Source organism: Dicentrarchus labrax, unplaced genomic scaffold, assembly GCF_905237075.1.
Source record: "Dicentrarchus labrax unplaced genomic scaffold, dlabrax2021, whole genome shotgun sequence".
Classification (NCBI taxonomy): Eukaryota; Metazoa; Chordata; class Actinopteri; family Moronidae; genus Dicentrarchus; species Dicentrarchus labrax.
This window is the reverse complement of record NW_026136701.1, coordinates 11,999,127-12,021,061: the sequence shown is the minus strand read 5'-3', so window position 1 is coordinate 12,021,061 and position 21,935 is coordinate 11,999,127. Positions and strand designations below refer to the sequence as shown.

At 40.7% G+C, this 21,935-nt stretch overlaps 1 protein-coding gene across 1 annotated transcript in view; it reads right to left on the bottom strand.

Annotated features, from left to right (window-relative positions):
• Positions 1-21,715, bottom strand: part of LOC127365909 (neurocan core protein-like) — a 39,637-nt gene extending 17,922 nt beyond the window's left edge. Inside the window, exons 1-11 of the mRNA XM_051404484.1 lie at positions 21,294-21,715; positions 10,538-10,617; positions 6,851-7,054; positions 5,582-5,764; positions 4,814-4,988; positions 3,752-3,879; positions 3,150-3,434; positions 2,443-2,586; positions 2,210-2,299; positions 1,971-2,128; positions 1,711-1,873 (exon numbers count right to left, since the gene is read on the bottom strand). Coding sequence (XP_051260444.1) covers positions 1,711-1,873; positions 1,971-2,128; positions 2,210-2,299; positions 2,443-2,586; positions 3,150-3,434; positions 3,752-3,879; positions 4,814-4,988; positions 5,582-5,764; positions 6,851-7,054; positions 10,538-10,610 — 1,603 coding nt within the window. The 5' untranslated portion in view covers positions 10,611-10,617; positions 21,294-21,715. The remainder of the gene's footprint in view (positions 1-1,710; positions 1,874-1,970; positions 2,129-2,209; positions 2,300-2,442; positions 2,587-3,149; positions 3,435-3,751; positions 3,880-4,813; positions 4,989-5,581; positions 5,765-6,850; positions 7,055-10,537; positions 10,618-21,293) is intronic.
• Between the last annotated feature and the right edge of the window lie 220 nt (positions 21,716-21,935).

The following is a 21,935-nucleotide window of genomic DNA, read 5'->3' as shown; positions in this document are numbered from 1 at the left end:
CTGCGGTGACTGAACAAAGATTTCACAGGTTGAATTTGGGTCAATTGTTGCGACCGCAACATCACAACTTCCTGGAGGAACTGAAATATCCTCAACCATGCTCCAAATCTCATACTGTGATTTTTGATTAAGATGGTTTCTAAATGATTTAATCTAACTCAACACATCTAAGAAGCAGCCATGATAAGAATTGGCGGTAATTAGTAATTGGTGCTTCAGATTTTTCCCAATTTATAATAAAATATTACAGTGAACCAGTACAGCACGTACCAGTACATACATGTAGGAACAAGTTAACAAGAACTGAAATTAGGGAATAAATAATAAATAATAATAAAATAAACATTGTGGGAACTTTAATTTACCCTGTAGGTATTTATCTATTCTGTTCTTTCTACATGTATGTATCCGTACATACTGTACTGGTACACTGTGCAAATAACTATACTGTAAATTGGGAATAATTGTTTATGGTGCAGGCCTTAATCTATGTTACCAATTTAGTTAAATTCTCAAAATGCAAAATAGTGGAGCACATTTTTAAGCTTCCACTTACTTTGTAATATAAAGATTCTGGCATGGCAATAGATGTGTAAAAATCATGAATATAGAACCAACAGAACGTAGCCAATCTTTGTTACGCAGTCTCACACATTTTATGGAATGAATTCAAGCACTTGTGAAGGATTAGAAAAAAGTTGAAGCCCCGTTAGATGACAAAACAAGACTAAAACGTCTAAAACCTAAATTACAGTAAAAACTGCTTTCCAAATGCTCATGGGCTTTTAGGGATTATAATAGCTACAGACTGAATTCCTACAATGAATAAAAGCAAATATGCAAACAACCTTTATTATTAAGCTGAGAAGATAAATATCAGCGTTTACCACTGGAGTTTGTTTGTGTTACCATTTGACTCTCATTTGACTTTGTTCTATTTAACTGAAGCAGACCACAAACCTATTTAATTATCATTTTAATTAATTTTTTAAGGCATTAAAATGTAGTGCTTGTATAGCAAATTTGTGGCTGCTGAGAACACATAAGACATCATACGCCTTCTGTTTTTCTGCTTTGAGTATTTCATATTTGTAATCATCAACTAATTATTTTAATATTTTCCACAGATATCAATGACAAGTTAACGTTAAAAGAACTGCGTATTTCACTGCAACTGTTTACGCTGCATCCCTGTGTGAGGACGATCATTAACAGCCTTGTGTACAGCTGGAGCTTGTCAGCTGCCACACCTGGTGTCAATCACAGCTTGTTAGTGGCCCTTCAGGAGCGCCAGCCCCGAGCTGCAGAGAAAGGTCAGTGTGACTTCGGTTTCTCTCCAGACTTTAAGGCAGTGTTTTCCGTTCCAAAAAAAGAGATGATGCCGGACACACAGCCAAGGCTCCAAGGTTTTACCCCTTATTAATTTTGTGTTCCTCTAATGAACCTTATTCCAGGGGCTTGTTTGTAATGTAATTAATGTACCATCCTTGTGTTGCCCAACTGATGTTTCCCCAACATCACAGACCTGAGCCAATTAGTGTCTCAGCAGAAATATGTTCAGAATACTGTACATGCTCATTAACATACACTGCCTTCAAGCCTTCTGGTTGTTTTTCCCTTTTGCATTCACACAGAAGCGCTGTCGGGGACTAAATCCCAGAGGATAGGCCGTGTTAGTTCACACATCAGAAACAGTATAAATCCACTCGCCTGTTGAAGATGTCCCGGATGAATTTGACCTCTCATCTGTATTTTTAGTGGTGGTCTCCCCTTCTGTTGTCTGTCCACTTGATGCCTGGGTTCCTTCCTCATCTCCAGTCCCCGTCAAGTAGTTCCAAGGCTTCCAAATGGACTTGACAATCTTGGAGATCGCCTAAAATAAACAAATGAATGGAAAGAAACGTAGCTGATTCAGTGATGCTGCTTTATTTATTTTTTAAATCTCAATAAAAGCTTAGACCCAGACCGACCTTCTTCTCAGCAGCAGTGGGTTGGACTGGTGGTCGGAGAAACTCCTCTGAGTCGGGACCAGGCTCCAGTGGCTCTCCCCAGTCGAAGAAGCTCTGTCCTGGGATTAGCTGGAGGGTCACAAATGACCCTGAAGACTCTGAGGACCAGGGTTCTGAGGCTGAGGACACAATTAATTGGATTACTATCACAGATCCGCATTCTTTTGTGATCAATACACATAATTGGAAATCAGCCTTACAAGCGTCGGTGCTGTGAAGGGAGACCTCCTCTTCTAGATCAACCAATCCTGTCCAGTTTGAAGGTGAAACATCGCGGCCATTTGAGGACTCTGTAAAGATGTATTTGCGAAAAATATATTTATTGTATGTTCAATCTTACTGTATTTGGGTTTACCAATTGGATGCTTTGTTCTCTGATTAATCAGCTGGTTTATGCTGCTACACATCTGCTAATTGAGGACAAATGTAAAACCTCTGGTACTGGTGGTTTGCTGTGTAGTCAAGTCGGGTTTGCCTGTCCCTGCAGAGTCAGCATCACTTAAGCCTGTGAGGTAGCTCCAGGGCTTCCACAGGGAGGTGTAGATCTGAGAGATGGAACCTGAATCCTTAACTTTACCTAGGAAACAAGTTGAAAAGATTTGCTGTCCACATGCCAATCACTGAAGGATTTTATCCAATGTGTCTCAAAGCTTTATTGTGTTTTAATTTATCAATAATAATCAGTCAACATACAGAACAAAGATCTAGATCTAGATATTTCACTTCAACACATCCCGTCCTTTTTCTCTGTGTCCTGCTGCTTCTGTCAATCCAGCAGTTTCACAGATAAATGACGGTGGGATAGAAAATGTGGATCAGAAATCAGTGTTGCCATAGCTACCACAGTGCCAATGACATTTATTGTCATTGTTACAACATTAATAGCACTCAACGCTTCCACAGCAACATCAACACTTCTCTTAGGCGTGAGATGGCAGTAATATCAATATGGGCTCATTATTTTGTGTAGTCATGTTTGATTTAAGAGCCATTATTTCACAGGATTATAAAACATTATTGAGATGATGCTGCAGGATCACAGTATTCATGTTCAGGACTGTCTAATCAATAATGAGTTAACACATTTTCAGTAAACAATAATAGTGTGCAACTGTGGTCCACGGATTTATGGTACAATACCTCTGTAGCAGTAAGCATCATATAGCGCTGTGGTGTTGTCAGTAGTGCTGTTGGGTGTGATGGTGCGGACCCCCGGCTGGCTCCCTCCACAGTCCGGGCGAGGCCAGGTCACCGGGTAGCGGACGCTGCCATCAGACAACCAGCCTGGGGCGCAGCTGTCAAGGCCAGCCCTCCAGGCCAGATAAAGCTGCCCCACTGTGGCCAGCTGCCCCCCGAGGGACACGCAGCGGTCTGAGGCTGAGGACAGAGACAGCCTGCCTGGAACCGAGGAGTGAAACACCTCACCTGCAGGAGGGAGACACGAGACAGGAACTTGTCAAGAAGCAGATGATGCCTGTCGAATTTCTAGCAGGGAAGACACCTGGGTTAAATACTGCAACTGCATATAAAGGCTGAAATCACACATAATGTAGTATAGTTGTTGCAATAGCAAGTTTTTTTTTGTCTTTTCACTTGATTTATTGAAGGTTAGAAAAAGACTTCTTAAAAAAGAACATCTCCCGACTTGTCCTTTCATGTTGTAACAAAATATGATGCAAACGCAAGAGTAAAAGCCAAAAGGCTGTGACAGGTTTTGATGTGTTTTGTGTGTGTGTTTGTACCATCCAGTTCTTTTGCAAAACAGTACACATCAAACAGCTCTTTCGGGTCCCTCTTCCCATAATTCCTTACTCCAGCAGAATACTCCTTGTGTCCATAGCAACCAAGCTCTGGCAACCGGACAGAATAGCTGTGGAGACAACCATGTGGGAGTCATAAATGGGAATGAACCTCTTTTTTACTAATCATAGGAAATAAGGAGCAATGCCTGGTGGACATTTTACTATATGAACATTATCTCAGCTCACATATCGCAGACTTTAAATGTCAGTTAAGAATAAATTCTTTTTTGCATTCTCTATTAAAGGGCAACGGATTAGAATAAATTAAAATACAATTAACAGCAAAGAAACAACAGCGATAAGAAGAACAGGAATCTGAAGTAGGTGACAAAACAGAAGAACTGAATATTAATTGAGACAGCAGATGAGAGAGAACAAACAGTACAGAAAACAAAGCAAACGTCTTCATGTTAGAGAACTTAGCTTAACTTAGCTTAGCTTAGCTTAGCTTAGCTTAGCGTAAAGACTGGAAACCTTTAGCTCTGGAAGGAAACAAAGGAAGACCTACCAGCACCTCTAAAGCTCGCTAACACATTTTATTTTGTTTGTTTGTACAACAACTGAAGAATAACAAAACAACCAGGCTTCCCCCGTTTCCAGTCCTGTTTTCTAAGCGTACAGACATTAGAGTGGTATCGATCTGCCCACCTAACTCTTGCCAAGCAAGCAAAAGAGTGTATTTTCCAGAATGTTGTAGAATTGCTTTAAGCAAAAATGCCTAAAATTCACAGATTCCAGCTTTACAAATGTGAAAATCCATTGTGTATCTTTGTCCTCTATGATAGCTAATTGTGTATCTTTGGGTTTTTGACTGGAGGTCGCATAAAAAATCTGGATCTAATCAATCTTATTAACTAATCGATAATCAAAAAAAATAATTATCTGCAGATTTATTGATAATAAATATAGTTGCAGCCCTACTTCAAAACACAGCAGGACTCACTAGTGAGCAACACTACAGGAGTGTGACAAGCAGAAGGAAGTTATTGAACGTCTCCTCACCGGACAGTCTGATCATCCAACCAGCCGGCTGCACAGCTGGCAAATCCGTCATAGTACGCTGCCCACAGCTGGGCCGGCGTGGCCATCTGAGCCGAGATTTCCTGGCAGGCCCGCTGGGCATCTGTAAATGAGAGGGCGTAGCGGGCGCTGGGAGCCTGGTAGTGAAACACCACTCCTACACAGGCAGACACAGGGACAGGTGGTGAGGTGTTTGGGAATTTATTTGAGGGATGTACCAACACAGCAGAGTTTAAAATCAATAGATCAGTGGGTGGTAATCAATAAACATGTTATTGTGGCCACAAACAGATCAATCTATAACTATGTGAGTTCCAGCTGAAATTTCACAGATGAGCACACAGAAATATTATCATTGGTATTCAGTCCAAACACTTTAATTAAAAGAATTACACAATTACTGAAATGGAAAACACAAACACAGAAACAACACAGAAAGCAGTAAGCTGCATTTGTTAAGTCAATCATTATGATATTGATATGGTGAATCAATGCTATATGGTGAATAAGCTGAAAAGGTGTTGGCAGTGCTTCTGTTTTAATGCTGCCATTATCTGTCGTACACTAGCAAAACAAGCCTGAAATGCAGTAAAACACAAAAATCAATTACGTATGAATTTTAAAGCCTTTTGTGTTGCTGCTGCTCAGTCTGTCAGCAGCGTTTCTGATAAGTTTAAATCTTCCCTACAGGGAGTTGTGGCGCTAAACTTTTCTCACAATGAAAACTCTGCCAGTGGCTGCTGAACTTACCGGAGACCACCAGGGGCACAGTGTCTCTCTCATAGTCGGTACCCATGACAACCTGACATTGGTAAGTGCCTGAGTCGTTGGTGCGGAGACTGGAGATCTCCATGGTAGCATTCAGAGGACTGGCAGCGTATCCTGGCAGCATGACGCGGCTACTGAAAGCCTTATTCACCTTGATTACATCACCTTTGGCACAGAAAGAGAGGTTTCTTCATTAAAAGTGTCTACTGGTATCCTGCAGATTTTATATAGATTGTGTTAAAGGCCCAGGAAACGCATTTTCTCAATCAACCTCTTACTTTTAGTGAATGAATCCTACGTGAACAGATAATTGTCTGCAAAAGTTCCCCATGAAAAGATTTTAGTATTTGTGATTTTGCCTTTGCTTTTCTGACTGGTTGAAGTGGGCGGGGCTCATTTGAACTGTCACAGACTTCTGTGGACCAATCAGGTTTTAGTGACACTTGAATCAAAATCTGACTGTGGTGGTTTGCTTCTGTCTCCAGGCTGTTATCGATCAAATGTGATTAAACCACACACACAAAGTCCTGACGAAGCAAGTTAGCTAAGTTTGAAAGTTAAAGGTCCAGTGTTCAACATTTAGGAGGATTTGATTGTTGCTTCAATAAATTCTAACTGCATATGGCCTCGACTGTGCTTTATCTTTGCAGTTTGACGCTGAGCAGGTAGTGTAAGTGTAAAGTTGTTTTTTAAAGCTTAAACAGCTGCCTGCTGCTTCTGAAAATGAGGATACTGAGAGCAGTGAGACTGGACCAATACACAACAAAAGTTTAAAGAGGTCCTAGATAGATGAATTCAATCTGCACCTAGCCTTGACTTTGCTGAAATCCTTCCACTCAGGGAGGTTTGGAGCGTTTACAACCACAGTGAAACAAAGGGAAACTTATAGGAAGGTTTATCTCATTTTAATTCCAGGAGCTGCTTCAGTTAGCCTGTTACGTTCTTTAATGGGTTGGTCAGCTGAAGATAGGCTGGAAAAGCAAAGAGAGAGGGGTAGACATAGAGCAAGCATACCTTCTTTGTAACTGTTTTATAATGTGAGGCCTTCATTAAATTCATTCAATACTGAACTGTGAATGACTTCTTTCACATACACATTGTCATTTGATGCCTTGTTAATATAAAACTATTGATTAGTACAACTTTAAGTATACTCTCTAAGCACTTGTAGACATGTTCTCTGATTGAATAAAGAAGAGTCGTGTAGGTCTAAATCAACATCTAAACCAGATCATCGTGTCTTTGTTTTACCTTTAGCAGAAAGCACAATCTCCTCCAGAGGAGGGCCCTGTCCTCCTGCTGGTAGCCTGATACGAGTCCACAGGAGGTGGGGAGGCTGGCTGGAGGAGCTGGTCTGGAGGGTGAAGACACAGGGGAGGACAGCTTTGCCTGCCAGCGTTTGTTGTACTGTAGGATGGGTGATCCTACGCATGTTCACTATGGAGGAGGCTGTACCTAGAGAGGACGAACAAGAGAACAGAAATAATTAGATTACGCAATTAAATATGTTGGAGGATATTTTGCTTACAAGGGAAGAAAACAAGGGTTCAGCAGATAAATACTCCGAGAGACACGAATAAGTTTGCTGTTTGATTATAGGGTAAATGCTGTACAGCATTCTACACGAGGCAGTAGAGGAGATATATATAAAGTGTAGGCTGCACTAGCTTCTAATCAAAGTGTGTGCTAACAAGACCTCAGGGATTCATTAGTAATTTCACACTCATATTTCCACACAAGAACGAGGAGCTTGTTTTATCATTCCAGCAGAGGAACACATTATAAGGATCCCAGGCACTCACGCACATTTATATACACAGACATGGGTAGAAAACAGTCCCACCAGTGGCCACAGTGGCTCAAAAGCTCAAACTTAATTATTTCATTTTCTACGCATCCCTTTTATTCCTAATCTGTTTTCTATCTCTGTTCACATAAATTACTCAAACTAATCAGTTCAAAGTTATTCAATGCAAGAGAAGCACCGATGTAAAGGCAATGTCACTGTAAGAGTTACATTTATGGTTTTGCAGATTGATGTCAGCAATTCACTCTGTCTGGTTGCCATGACATACAGGTTCAATGTAACCATGACAACAGGATCACCTGGACAGACATTATCCTCTAACCAACCAATTCTTGCCTCTTTGTGGTTTTATCCTTTATATACCTTACTTTAACACACCAAGCAAGATTATTTAAATTTTATTCTGGATAGAAGGTTGACATTTTGTTTTCATTAAACATAATTTTTTTTTTTTTACATTTAAAAGTTTATTTCCTTAAAATTAAATGTATTTGCATAGAGCATAATAACAACCAAACATACTCCAAATGTAGCTGAAATCTCCAAGAACAGCTAGTAAAAGGACCTAGAGTTAAGTTTTGTTCTTGTTGTTGTTATTAATTTTCATTTAAAATCATTTGTTGAAAAACAATGATAAAAAATAATACTCATTAATAATCCATAGTAAGCAGCGGTTTCTGCTCACGCAATCAAGGACTAACACGGACTGTAAGGTGCGACAGTCTCTATCAGCATAACAAAGACGACATAATTACAAAGCTTTAATAAGCTTAAGACAAATCTGCTCAGGGATTTTTCCATTTTTTTACTTTTCTGGTCCTCCCCATTCAAATTTTCACTGTTCATCAAATGCACCAGTGTGTAGAAAACTTAAACGAGCGTAACAAGAGAACCTGTGTAAAAAAAAAAAAAAAAAAAAGCCTTATTTGGAATATTGCACATGGTGGAATCGAATCACCGAAAGATATTTCCATCTGCATTTAGATTGGACGGCTTTTATAAGCTGAACCCCCTGAGAGAATCTCTCTGTGCTGTTGCACGCCCCCGCTGCCTTCCCCCCCAAATCAGATGTAATCACAGAATCACAAATACAAGGGAAAAGCAAACAAGACAGAGAGCAGCCATGAGAGAGGGGTGGAGGAACAGAGTGAAAGAGAGGGAAAATCATAGAGAAAGAGGGAGAAAAGGAGGGAGTCTTAGAAACTGAAAAGAGGAAACTGAGCGCCTTGGATGACAAGTGTAGCCTGTAGCATGGTAATGACAGATGGGACAAAAGAAAAACCGCCTAAAAAGAGGAAGAGAGAGCTGGAAGTGACATGAAAGGACACTTTATATCATTAACAGATGCCATCTCTTATTTCTGTCAGTCCTCCACCAGAATAAGCTGTTTGGATCACAAATAAACTGCAAGGAGGCTTTCAAGGCTGATATCTATGTTTCTTAAAGTGAATCTGCTAATTGTGTTGGCTAATTGAATTTGATTATTTTATGCCAAATATATATTTTCGTTTTGCATTATTGTTTCCCACATACACACAATAATGATGTGCTAACAGATACTGGCATATATTTAAAATGCTGACCATGAATTTTCACTTCTGTAGTTTTAAACTGCATTTCAGAGTCTTCCTTTGCAGTTTACTTTACTTTACAGATTAAGTTATTATGTTGTTAAAAACCACATAAATAATCAATATTGTTCCACACAATCTGCAGTAGAAAAAGTTATTAAGTGAACCTTTGGTTGTTGTTGTTTTTTTATTTGTCAAACTATATCTAAAATATGAATATATTTATCTTGCAGTCATTTCTCTCACTTATCCTTTTCAGGGGCACGATTCTATCCCAGCATGCTTTAGGTGAGAGGTAGAGAACGATGTTTCCAGTCACAGGGCAAACACTCATACCATTTCAGCAGTTACATCTTTATAAGTCTACATTTTTAAGTTAAAGTTGACATTTTAGGAAACACACTAAGGAGGGAGTCACTGAGAAGATCAATAACACTCTCATGTATTTAGAAATGTAGCTGCAGCCAGCAGTCGGTTAGCTTAGCTTAGCACAAAGACTGGAAATTGGGAAACAGTTTGCAGGACTCTGTCCAAAAGGAAACAAAATCTACCTACCAGCACCTGTAAAGCTCATTAAATAATACGTTATATCTCATTTGTTTAATCCAAACAAAACTGAAATGTAAAAATGAGTTGCAAGAGAGTATTGATGGGACTATTTCTTGGCTGGGAGCGGTTACTTTTTAGAGTCTGGAGACTTCAGAAAGTTAGTGCTGTTGTGCTTTAGTGTGCTTTATATGTACTGGTGGGCAGATTTAGTTTCTTTTTTGCCTTTATGCTATGCTAAGCTAGCACCTGGTTTCTGGCAGTAGTTTCATGTAATAATCCTATTGTTTCAGTAATTTTAGTATTCTGCAGATCCTTTTGTTTACTTTTGGATCCTGGATTGTGCAACAAAACACAAATACAGGACAGAATGTGAAGTAATAACTTTTTGCTGTCAGAGTGTGTTTTTAATTTTGGAAATGAGCAATGCAGTTTCACATTTTAATGAAAATCCAGGCTGACCAGTTACCATCATGCATGCCAATTGCAGGAAAAGTAATTAAGGCAAGGAACTTATCTTTTCTACAGGCAGTCAGCAGGCTGTATGTGGGACCTCAAACCGGCGATACTATCCACCAGAGACCTGCGGCTCTGAGATGTTTTGTCTTTTTGTTCCATAATTTTGAATTCTATGCATAGTTGTAATGGAACAGATGGTCGACTAAACTTGCATAAATGGGTTTGGAGGTGTTCCAGCTCAATCCCACTGAGCATGTCTGCAAACATCCTCAGCATGTCAGCTCTCACTTACAACACTCAAATTAGTACAAACCTGTCTTGTGTATTTATGTCTATGGAAAAATTAATGTGGGAACTGATTTTTTTTTCTGTTATTCTGGTACAGCTGCTCCTCCTCTCTTCCTTCCCTACCTCTTTACTTTTACTGAACCCACTTGTGCACTGATATTATCTGTTTTATTGACTGGATCAGAAAGTGCTGGTTAATTTCTGCACAAACTGGAGATGCAGCAATTTAAGGAAACAAAGAGTGGAGGTGGGAGACAAAGAACTTACCCAAGCCTAAATAGAGCAGCAGCATCAGAGCAGAATGGATCTGCCGCCCAGCTGCACATGGAGTGAGCACCATCCTGGACCTGCAGAGAGAGGAACAGAAAGGAGAGCAGTGAGACTAGGTCAAAAAGGAAAATGCAATTGGTAGTAAGTAGAGGTGGAAATTCAAGGTAAAGCTTTATATACCAGAACAAAAATACATAACTGTATACTGTATGTTTGTATATAATACATTTGTTCATGTTTTTTTAGTGTCCAAAACATTTAGCATTTTTAATGTACTGTAAATACGTATTTAACCTTTAGTTTATTTGCAGCTATTTGACAAATATTATTATAAAGCATTTCTTAATCATACAATAATGCCCTTTATTGCACTTGCCCTTGAAGACAAAGTAAAACGTCTTTGTGCACAAACATGAAGAAAAAATGATGAGAAAAACCACAAAATGCTACTTTTAACCTAAAGGACTAGTGCGTATCATTTAACAGCATTTAGAGGTGAAGTTGCAGAATGCAACTAAGTGAACACTGCTCATCTCTGTATTCGAAGACCTGGAAATGAGAATGGGCTGTTAAGTGTGTAGGAGAAACTAGAGTGGCCACGAAACTCACGAAAAAGCATTAAAGGTTTTGTCTAAAGCAAGTGTTTGGTTCGTCTATTGTGTGCAACTGAAACATGGCAGTTCAACATGGCGGACTCTATGAAAGGCAACCTGCAGTGTCTTATACACTAATGAAAACATACGTATGAATGGACAGCAAATGTCATAAAAACAAAGGTGCGTTTCTTAGTTACTAAAAGCTCAAATAAATTTGAGAAATAGAATTTACACCTGATGGATGTGAAATTATATTTTAATACCGCCCTTTCACACCCCCCGCAATACATGTCACTCATCCTGAAGAGCTGTCTACAATGAAAGCAACTTTCACAAGCTGAGGTAACTGGCATCTGTGAAGCAACCACAGGTGTTAAAGCAGCAGCAACTAACGCTGACCTTCACAAGGTTTTTGAATAGGCAAATTACTCCTACTTTAGTTTGTTTTTCTATCATATATTGATGTTGCAATAACAAAATACAGCAAATGCCCCAAGATGGCCTTCAATGCTGAACCCTTGAACACCCAATCTCAGGCAAATGAGGTGATTTAGTAGCATGCACACAGCATCACAGACAAGGACAGATAATGTATCATATCCATCTGTATTTATTGGTGTTATAATGTAATAATAAATAAATAATATTGCCTCTGTAAGGGCACTTGAAGGCCCAAACCACAGTTCACTGGAGCTTGTATTCAATGCTTTCCATTTAGCAGATGCCTACAGTATTCATTCAAAACCCACTCAACCACCTGAACTACAGCTGCCCGTATGACTAATACCAATACTGTCATCCAGCACTGGAATTAAACCTAGTAAAACAGGCCATCAGACACTATTAAGACTAATTTGATCTTATACCACACACAGAGTGATAAATCTAATAAAGAAAGCTTGACTTAACCAAATTACTTTACAGAAGAATGGATAAACTTTTAGTCTACTGCAGTGAAAAAGTGATTCTGGTGCATTCCTACTGCACAACATAGAGGAAATCCTACCACACATCAGAAATGAGCTGCTGACTTTGCCAGGGGATTTGGCTCGGGGCCCGAAGCTTCTCAGCTCAATGGAGAGACGCCTGAAACAGAGCGTTATTGCCCCGTACTGGTATGAAATGGAGATGAAGAGGAGAATATGCTGTTTGAAGAAAACACAGCTTTGTTTTATAGTGCTGTTAACCACACAAATAACTATAAATTATTAGTTTACTGGAGGGCAAAAAATATATAATACCACACAGACATTACCAAGAGAAGCCTGCTAGGAGACCATTTGTAGAGTTTGGTTTGAGCAGAAATTAGCCTGGCATGTTTGGACTGTCTAGACTTCAGTTACATAAAGTAAATAATGAATCCAGGAAAGCAAAAGACCTCTTTGCATACACCAAGGTAACAGCAACTCATGCCAACAGCATCCCTGATGCTCAGAAAGAAGATTATGCAACACCAGTTCAACCCTTTATAAATTACAGGAATAATGGTCGCTCTCTTCTCTGACCATGTGAAAGCTCAGTAAAACCTTCAACCATATAAAACTGGAGCGTGTGAGGCAAAGAAAAACATTCCTCTAAGATAGTAAAGCACCCTATGACACCTGCCAAACTAAACTGTCATTAAACAATTTGTTGAGCGATATTTAATTGTGGACAACCAAGTTGGTCTCTGGACTCTTGACAAAGAGGATTCTTGTGCGGGTGATTCCCCGCGGTGCCACACACTTTGAGGCATCCCATCTCTAAAGGTGGGTTAGGACCTTGTGATGGGCTGTGACAGATTGGGGTCGAGCCGTTGGACTCCATGCATGTTGAAGGCATTGGTTGAGCTAGCTGGGTGGGTGACAAGAGATTTCTTAAGGCTTGGAGAGGGTCATGACACTGAGGAGTTTGCCCAGTCTTGTAAGCGGAGAGCATTAGAGAGTGTTGTATTGGAGGGCCTGGGACTGGCAGGGGCCCAACAGCCACTATCCACAGCAGCAGAATACAGAGTGCAGCCTATGGACATCTCTATGGATGCTATACAACGTATAACACTGTGTGCCTATAGATAGCTGCCTTTCAAAGTTTTACCAGAGGGGATTTACAACATACAGTGCACTGGTCATCCAATCACACCAGCTGCATACTAACCAGCTCCACCTTTTGTTAAGGATGAGACATCAGATGTCGTGAACGCCTCCCTTTAAATCGCCCCTCTTCACTTTCACAGGCACAGTTGTGTCTTGAAGAGAAAAGAGCCAGAAGTCTCTAAAATGCTTCAGTGGACTTCAATGAGGATGTCCATCCGACACATTTTCACGATGTTGTCTGAATAGGACGCATTCTTAGGTCATTGTAAGAGCCAGCGAGCGGAGTGACAGAGATCCAAAGAGAGCTAACAGACGAGGCTGGCAGACCTACATTACGGCTCAGCACTAAGCTGTCAATCTGTTGAAGCAAGAGACCAACTGGCCTCATGATCATCATGACGCAGACAAGACGGGCCCCTCGACCCAAATCTCCATCGGTTCTGCAGTCGGTGGGAAAATAGCTTGAAGAAAAAACATGAAAAGTGTGGAACACATCATGTCAGCGTCTGTTGTGGTTATAGGATAAATCAAGTTTGTGAGCACAGCACGACACCTTTATGCTTACAATGCCTCCATCAGGCTACACTGAAGTGTGAGTGTGTGTTCACAGACTGCAAAGGTTTACTTAATCAGGCCAGGTTGGGTCCCATGTTGATTCATGACACACACACACACACACACACACACACACACACACACACACACACACACACACACACACACACACACACACACAGACACACACACACACATACACACACACACTGCTATAATGGTAGCTCCTATTAAACCCCACATCAATCTCCAGCCAATGCACAAGGTAGGACACTGAATCTCACCTTCTGCATTCATAAGCACAAGGAAATGTACACAAACATATACGTACTTAAAGACACACTAGCAGTTGGCATATCTGTTAGACAGCAAATAAACTTAATTCATGATAGTTTGTGAACTGACCCACATAATGCAGTTTACAATGATAAATATGCAACATTTTTGAAATAATGTGTCCTGGATTTCAGACAGAAGAAGACTTTAACAGGTAACTGTCAATTCAACTTGAAATCACCATCAGTTACCTTTATAGCTAGCTAGCTAATTAACACTTAGATGTGTGAAACTCGGTCTCCAGCTGACTTTCTAATGTTTCCAGCTGACTTTTAAACAAGATTGCATCATTTATCATAATAAAGCTGCATGTTCCTGGCAAAGAGTCGCCATCCTCACTCTACTACTCTGCTACTATAAGTTGTAGAGTAGGTAGAGTAAATAGTAGGCCGTGCATGCTAATGCTAGTGCCAGCTTCCGTTAGAGCAGACTGTTCAATCCATTCCTTACTATTTTGCCCTTGTGTTTTTGGAAAGAGAAATTCTTGAGATTTTGTTTCTATGCAATAGTTCTCCTTTTTATATGAAAAAAAGAAAATCATGTTTTTTTCTTTCTGCTTGGCATTTGATAGAATATTGTTCTCCACCCAACAGAAGAGAGCTCGAGCTCTTTCTGCCCCTCAGGGAAATGAATGTCTGACTGAGGAAAAATCCAAGTTTCTTTTGTACTTTTACAGGAAGTTCCCAAACCTTTCTTGGGCAACGGAATGATGACAAGAAGCAGCAGAATTATAGTCTAAAAATATAACGTAGTGTAAGAGGAGAGGCTGATGACTTCAGATAAATCTGTAGTATTAGACTTCAGGATGGAAAGAGAGCCAGTTTTACAGTAAAGAGTCAAACTGTCAGTCTTATTTTCCCCTACTGGGCCCTGACAGGAGAAGGTGATTCCTCTCATTCCCCTTTTCTTTAATCATGTCTCACAAAACTATTACCTCCAGAGAGCCGATGGAGTGAACAGCAGAATAACAGCTCCAGATGAGTGACAGACAAAGTGGGGAGCTCGGAGAGGAAAAAGATGAAGGAAGAGGAATGAAAGGAAGGTCATTTTATCACCGTCGTGACAACACTACACTGCCGTGATGAAAGCTCCTCAGGAAAGCTGCGTTGGAAGCACTATAATTCTTCTTAATTTGCTGTTTAAAAAAATAAAGCTGCAGCCACCCTGAATAGATCGGTGGCTGTATTTTGAACTCCCATGTGCTTATAAGCAATTTTCATTAATGAATTGTAAAGAAAAATACATTGGTAGTATGTCGCAGTTGTGATTTTGTGCCCTCAAAGACACATTTAACCAGAGTTCATGAACATTAATGGCTCAAAAAATTAAAAACAGGATGCTCTAGACAGAAAGTGAGCTGAGCTGAATCAGGTATTCACTTCCTGCATCTCACACAAACACACAGACACCCTTTGTGTTTGATGTGTCTGTGTGGTGACTAATCACACTCAAAGCAACTAATGACTCATGCAGCTCTGGCCTTAGCTTCAGATGGAGAGAGGACTCTGGAAAGCTGCTGGTCCGTCCGATTCAAGATTACACAGTCCTTCCTCTCACAGTGACACCATTGATCTCACTGGGCATGGGGACAGAGGTTATTTAAACCGGCTCGATAACACGCTTAGGAGAAGCCAAGCTACGATTTGGCTATATGTGTGCGCAGTAAAGCGCAGAGAGGAGGCAATTTAGATCACTATGAAGGATCTTTCACAGACAAGTCAAGTAAACGAGAGACAGAGAGGAGTAACTTGGGTTTGTAGTAACTGTAAGTACAGGTATTTACAACTTTTCCATTCTTTACGTTAATTATTTAGCATTGAACAAGCACCCAAGAGGAAATATACTGATGTGATATTTAATTGCATGCACCACCGATTTGTGAGACTGACAGCTCTTATAACATCCATCTGTTTCCGACTTTCCTGTAGAGCCATAAAGCTGCTGTGGAGGTACACTCAACAGACCTGCAGCAGATGATCTCAGATATGCTCATTTTCTCTTCATCTCTTCATGCTCAGCCTCTTTCTGGCAGTGTTGTATGTGTTTGTGTGTGTGTGTATGTGTGTGTGTGTGTGTGTGTGCGCAAAAGGTGTAGGTTTTTCTGTGAGATTTAGTATACATTATCCAACTGAGAGTTGGACAAAAAAAATCAATTTAAATGCATTTGATTAACATATGAGGGAGCCGCAGTCTTTATACATGTGCACATAAATGTGTGAGAGCAGAGTATCATAACAGCTTTTAGAGGAAATAGAAACCAGGGTGCACCAGACAGTGGCCTCCATGGAATCAATCATCGTTCATTTCTGTAATGCATCAAAAAAGGATCAAATCACACCGACATCAATTGATTTGTTTCCACTGAACCTTTTAGTGGAATAGGAAAAATGTTCTTATTTTACTTAAAGGACTTCAGAAAAAAACAAGCTGATTTGTTTCGTGTAAAAAGGATAAAGTCTGTAAATAGTGAGTGAATGTGTATGAATTTGTCCTTGGAGTTATTTTATCCAAAGGACTCTATGGTGGGCCATTTCTGCCTTCCTACTGAATTATTTAAGGTCCAGTGTGTAACATTTGGATGATCTATTGGCAGAAATAGAATATAATATTCATAAATATGTTTTCATTTTATATGTGTGTGTGTGTGTGGGGGGGGGGGGGGGCGGGGGTATAATCACCTGAAAATAAAAATTGTTGTGTTTTTGTTACCTTAGAATGAGCCGTTTTTATCTACAGACACCACGGGTCGCCTTCCATTAAGGCAGCCATGTTGAACCACCATGTTTCTACAGTAGCCCAGAATGGACAAACCAAACACTGGCTGTAGGTCGGGCTAGTCTCAAAATACTACACTTTGCAATTTTTTCTTAAAATTTCATGTATTTTTTTTTACTCTTCATATTCTTCCATTGATACTTTTTTCATGTCAAGTTAAAAACATACATACTCTGAATTTGCACAGGAATAACTAGAAGCATGTTAAGGAATCTCTTTTAAACCGGCCATAACTTATATATATATATATATTGTCATTTTATAAGTTCATATGGTGAATCTGTTAGCAAACACTGGCTAATTTACAGATCCAGCAGATCCAGAGAAACATTAGTATTCATTTGGTGCCATATTTCTGGCCACCAATATTCACTGAGCTTTTAGCTCTATTATTGGTCCCCACCTAGTCCTAAAGTATCTTTAGTTGCTAAATGCTTCACTATGTTCACCAGCTAGTTGCTAGTCTGTGTCTGTTTGTCGTTTGGTGCTGTAAAGGTTGCGTACATAGTTGATAAGAGTGAACCAAAATAGCAAAGTGGTGGGCCAGGTTCAAATGTATGCAGCTAAGATGTATAGGTAAATAGAAATATCGAAGAAAATAATGATTTTAGGGTCAGAGTTCAAATATATGTAGCTAGGGAGGGTCTAAGTAGCCACTACACCAGCTGTGTCTAAAAGACACCAGAGGTCAAAGGTGAAGGTCTTGAGGCTAGCTCTTGGTAACAAAGTCAATAAAGGATCAGGTGCATGAGACGCAGCTATCATCTAGAGTATATTAGTCTATGGTTACACACACACACACACACACACACACACACACACACACACACACACACACACACACACACACACACACACACACACACACACTGGATTGTGAGAGCTACTTTTAAATACACAGTACAACCACATTTCCATAAACAGGGAGAGGTGGTCAGGAAAACGAGGCTGTGGCTGTGAAATGAAATGGAATAATAGACACAAACATAGACATGTTGGTGGGACTTCATCCAAGAATTCCTCATCTTTAATGATGTGCTGAGTCTGTGGAATATCAACTAGGTGAGGAACAGGAAAAAAAAGGGAGCTCTGTCCTTCAAGTGTTTATGACCAATGCTAATGCTCGCTGAGGCAGGAGCCAACTCTCCTCATTCTCATGTAACAACAACAAGAAAGAAGTGCTGAGTTTACATAATTCAAACAGTGTGACATGTGCAAAAGGTAATACAACTGTGATGGCTATTAACTTAGTGACTAATCTTTCTAATCTTCTACATAGCAGAGGCTGATAAAACTTTGGTGAGGCTAAAAGAGCTTCTTCTCAGTCGACTGTAAAGCCAAACATTTGTCTTCCACCAGTCACTATACCTTAGAGGAGAGCCCATGGCCAAAGACAAAGAGAGGGACCTTTCTCTTTGTGTGGGTGAGCTGTTCAGCTGTGGTCTCATCTACGCTTGTAATGATTGGCCTGGTGGGCTGCTTTAGTCCCTCCCAGGCTAAAGACTGAAGTTGATTGATGGATTGGTTTGTCCAATCCCTTTTGGGTTTTGGTGGCTGGGGGACTCTGTGAGAGGGGTTTCAATATTCCAGGGAGACAGAGTTCGACATTACTTCCCCATCCAGCAGCTCAAAACACAACTATTCAATGCCCCTTTTCTATTTGACAAATGTTTGTGGTTGGATCATTGAGCTCTGAGATTTGGGAGCTGTCCAGTGCTGAAAACGTGGACAGTTTTAGCTCCAGTCACTGTGAAGTCATTGTTAGTCTAAAGCCTATTCCCCTTCCGGCTGTAAACGGACCACAAAGTTCAAAGACGTCATAAAATTCCCACTTAAGTTCCCAGTCAGCTGGATCTTTATGAATTACTACAAGAACAAAAAATCACCCCAAACACTGCTACAAAAAAAGTCTCATACATTACACCACCCATCACATTCTGATCAAAACAAAGGCAACACATTTCCAGGGCAACATAACTAGAAAGCAACAAGCCTGTGGCTGGCTCAGAGGTGAAGCTTATTTTGATCTTGCACTATAAACGAGTGCAAATGCTGATTTGCATTTATATAGGGCTATTCTGTTAGCTATTAGCACTCTATTAAGGGGGAATAGACCCCGTAATCACCTAAGTGACATATTAGAGTGGGCACTTTCATGCAATAGAGAATAATATCAAACCCTGACTGAGAATTATCTTTGGCTTCAACTGAAAATACACCGTCGGCAAGACTTATGAAATACATTCATAGCAGCAAACTGGAGACAGAACTGCCCACTTATGACCAGCAGGGTAAACGCATCTCCTGTCTTTCATTTCACTCTGAAAAATTGGAATGCTACAGCACTTTAGAGCTGAAACTTACAGCTGTCTTTATTATGGATTGATTTGCAAATTATTTATGCAGTCTTAGTCTTTTACTACAGACTTATAAAAACGTAAGAACATTGTTTAAAACGTTCCTAAGCCCAATTTTCCTAATTTAACAGGTTCGGTCTGGTGTATAAACTGCTATAAAATCGAGAAAAACTTTGTCAAATAGCTTGATTTGTCAGACTTATTAACCTAATTATAATCATTTTACTATCAAAAAAGCTACAAATCCTCACAGTTACGATAAGAAACAAGGGATTGTTTGGCATTTTTCAGCAATTATTTTTCTGTCAATCAACTAATCGATAAATCAACTCATCTCACCTAAAAGCATCTAAAAACATTACTTCTTTTCCATCTTCAACTGACACAAAGTGACCCCTTGTATTGCAGAGGGCTCAGAGCCAGGCATGATAAACAATGCTGAGGCTGATTGAGTGCAAAGTGTGCAGCAACAGACAGCGAGGCAGCTGAACTGAGCTCGTACTCTATTTTAGAATCAGACCTTTTTCTTCCCCACAACACCGCTCTCTGATCCCTCTGCTCGGATGAGCGCAGTCATCTACATACACACATGAACACACAAACATACACACCAACTACTGCCATGCGTGCGACCTGCACACTCTTTTTTCAAGCACACACTTACACACATCCGGACAGAATGAAAAATGCATGCTGTAAACTTTCAGCTGGGTCTCTTAGCCTCATTCCTCACTATTCCTCTCTCTCCTCATCCCAACAGGCACTACTTCTCTCCCTCTCTGTTATCTCTCACACACATTCATTTCCTCAGCTCGGGCTCGTCGGCGGCGTGACGTTGCCTAGTTAACCTCGTCCTGCTTTATGGCACTGACACACAGCTGGTGGTGGGCGCACTAACAAGGCCAAAGAAGAAAAGACTTGGACTCCTCCAGACTGGAGCAGTGAATAGAAACAGAATGGGCTTTATTGGGCTGCAGGGGCTCTCATATTCCCAGACAATACCGCTCATTTGTCAAGGTGACCCAAAGTGTTCTCCTCCTTCACTGTGATTTGTACATGCCAGTGTTTGTTTACAGAGCAGGCAGTCATCAATATGAGACTTTCAAAGGTTCGTTCACGGCTTGGCACCAGGCAATTACTCATTTTACCATCATTTGGTCGCTTTTTGTGTCATTTTTCATTTTATATTTTCAGCACCAAAGCAAAATGAGTTAAGAAGGCACAGAGACATGAGAGGTACTTTAATGTAAAGATGAAACACTGTGTGAAGCGGTCACAGGGATCACTGATAATCCAGTTTCTATACATGTAACAGTACCTTTGATGTCATGGCCAGGTGACAGCTCTGGAGCCGGACCAATATAGGATCTGATTTTGGCAGTTACTCAACACATGTTGTTTGTTCACCAAAGGACTCTGATTTACATAATAGATTTCTCAAACACCTGTTCAAGTGTTCAGATCTGCTTCCACAATTGCATCACCCAACAGAAGGCATCCTGCCCTTTGATTTCTTTTCATTCTGTCAACTGTAAAGGAAGATTTAGAAGATGTATGTAAACCAAACCATAAACTTCTCATGACGACAAGATCTCTAGAGAGAAACCCATGTAAGGAACACACTAACAAGGTTACTTGGTGAGTTAATGATTTATGCATGCTCCTACATGGGTCGTAAATATAGACCAATATTAAAAGCTCTGACCTTTTAATAATTAAAGATATCCCAAACGGGTGCGATTTGTGTGCGTCTCAAAAGCTGCGACTGTGATCGTGTGAGTGGAAAGGCATTGATTGGTCCACAGGAAACACTTATTGCATATGCATATAATTAGATAATGCATGGATGGACAATGTGACAAATTCCAAGCTCTGTTTTTGCTCCAGTTTAGCCTTAAGTGCGTTTTTATATCGTCACCAAGAAATTAAAACACTTTAAATCCTCCACCAGAAGCTGAGCGGTCTCCGGCGCCTCCTGCCACCCGGTGACTTGAGATATCACACATTGACTAGAATGACTGGTTATTATAAAGCATGCACGCGAAGCAAATTACACTCTTACCTTTAATGACAATACGAGACGCGTCTCAATGGTGCAATCCTCAGGAATGTGAGCAAAAGCTTTGCGCCTCAGAGGCAGGTGCTCTCCAAAGCTCCCAGAGGGTGCAGAAACGGGGAAACGACGGAAACCAGGGTGAAACAGCACTTTACAGCGGCACACACAGGGTGAGTGTGTGCACAAGCGCTCCGCGTCTTGGACTTTCCGCTCCTTCCTTATCCTCTCCTCACTGAGCGGCAGCCAATGCGCCGTTCAATCTCGCACACTGATATCTACCAGATCGAGGGGGGATGCGCGCACACACATACACACGCACACATATACAGCAAGGTGCTCCCACCGTCCCCCCCTCCTCGCCAGCAGATACGCTGAGGGAGAGAAGCAGTTTGAACAAAGAGGCAAGCAGTGACAGACAGACGGCTCCAGCGCCCCCATTCAAACAGGGGAAACAAGGGTGGTGGTGGGGGTGGGAGGGGGGAGTTTTGGGGGTGTAAGAGAGAGAGAGGAGGGGGTGTACTTTATATGACCATAATCCGATTCCTACATAAACCTCAGAGGTTGATCCGATGTCTGTGAATTAAATTAAAATTTACCCATGAGCTTACAATGACAGTCTGACCATCAGCTAACCCCCCCATATCCTCC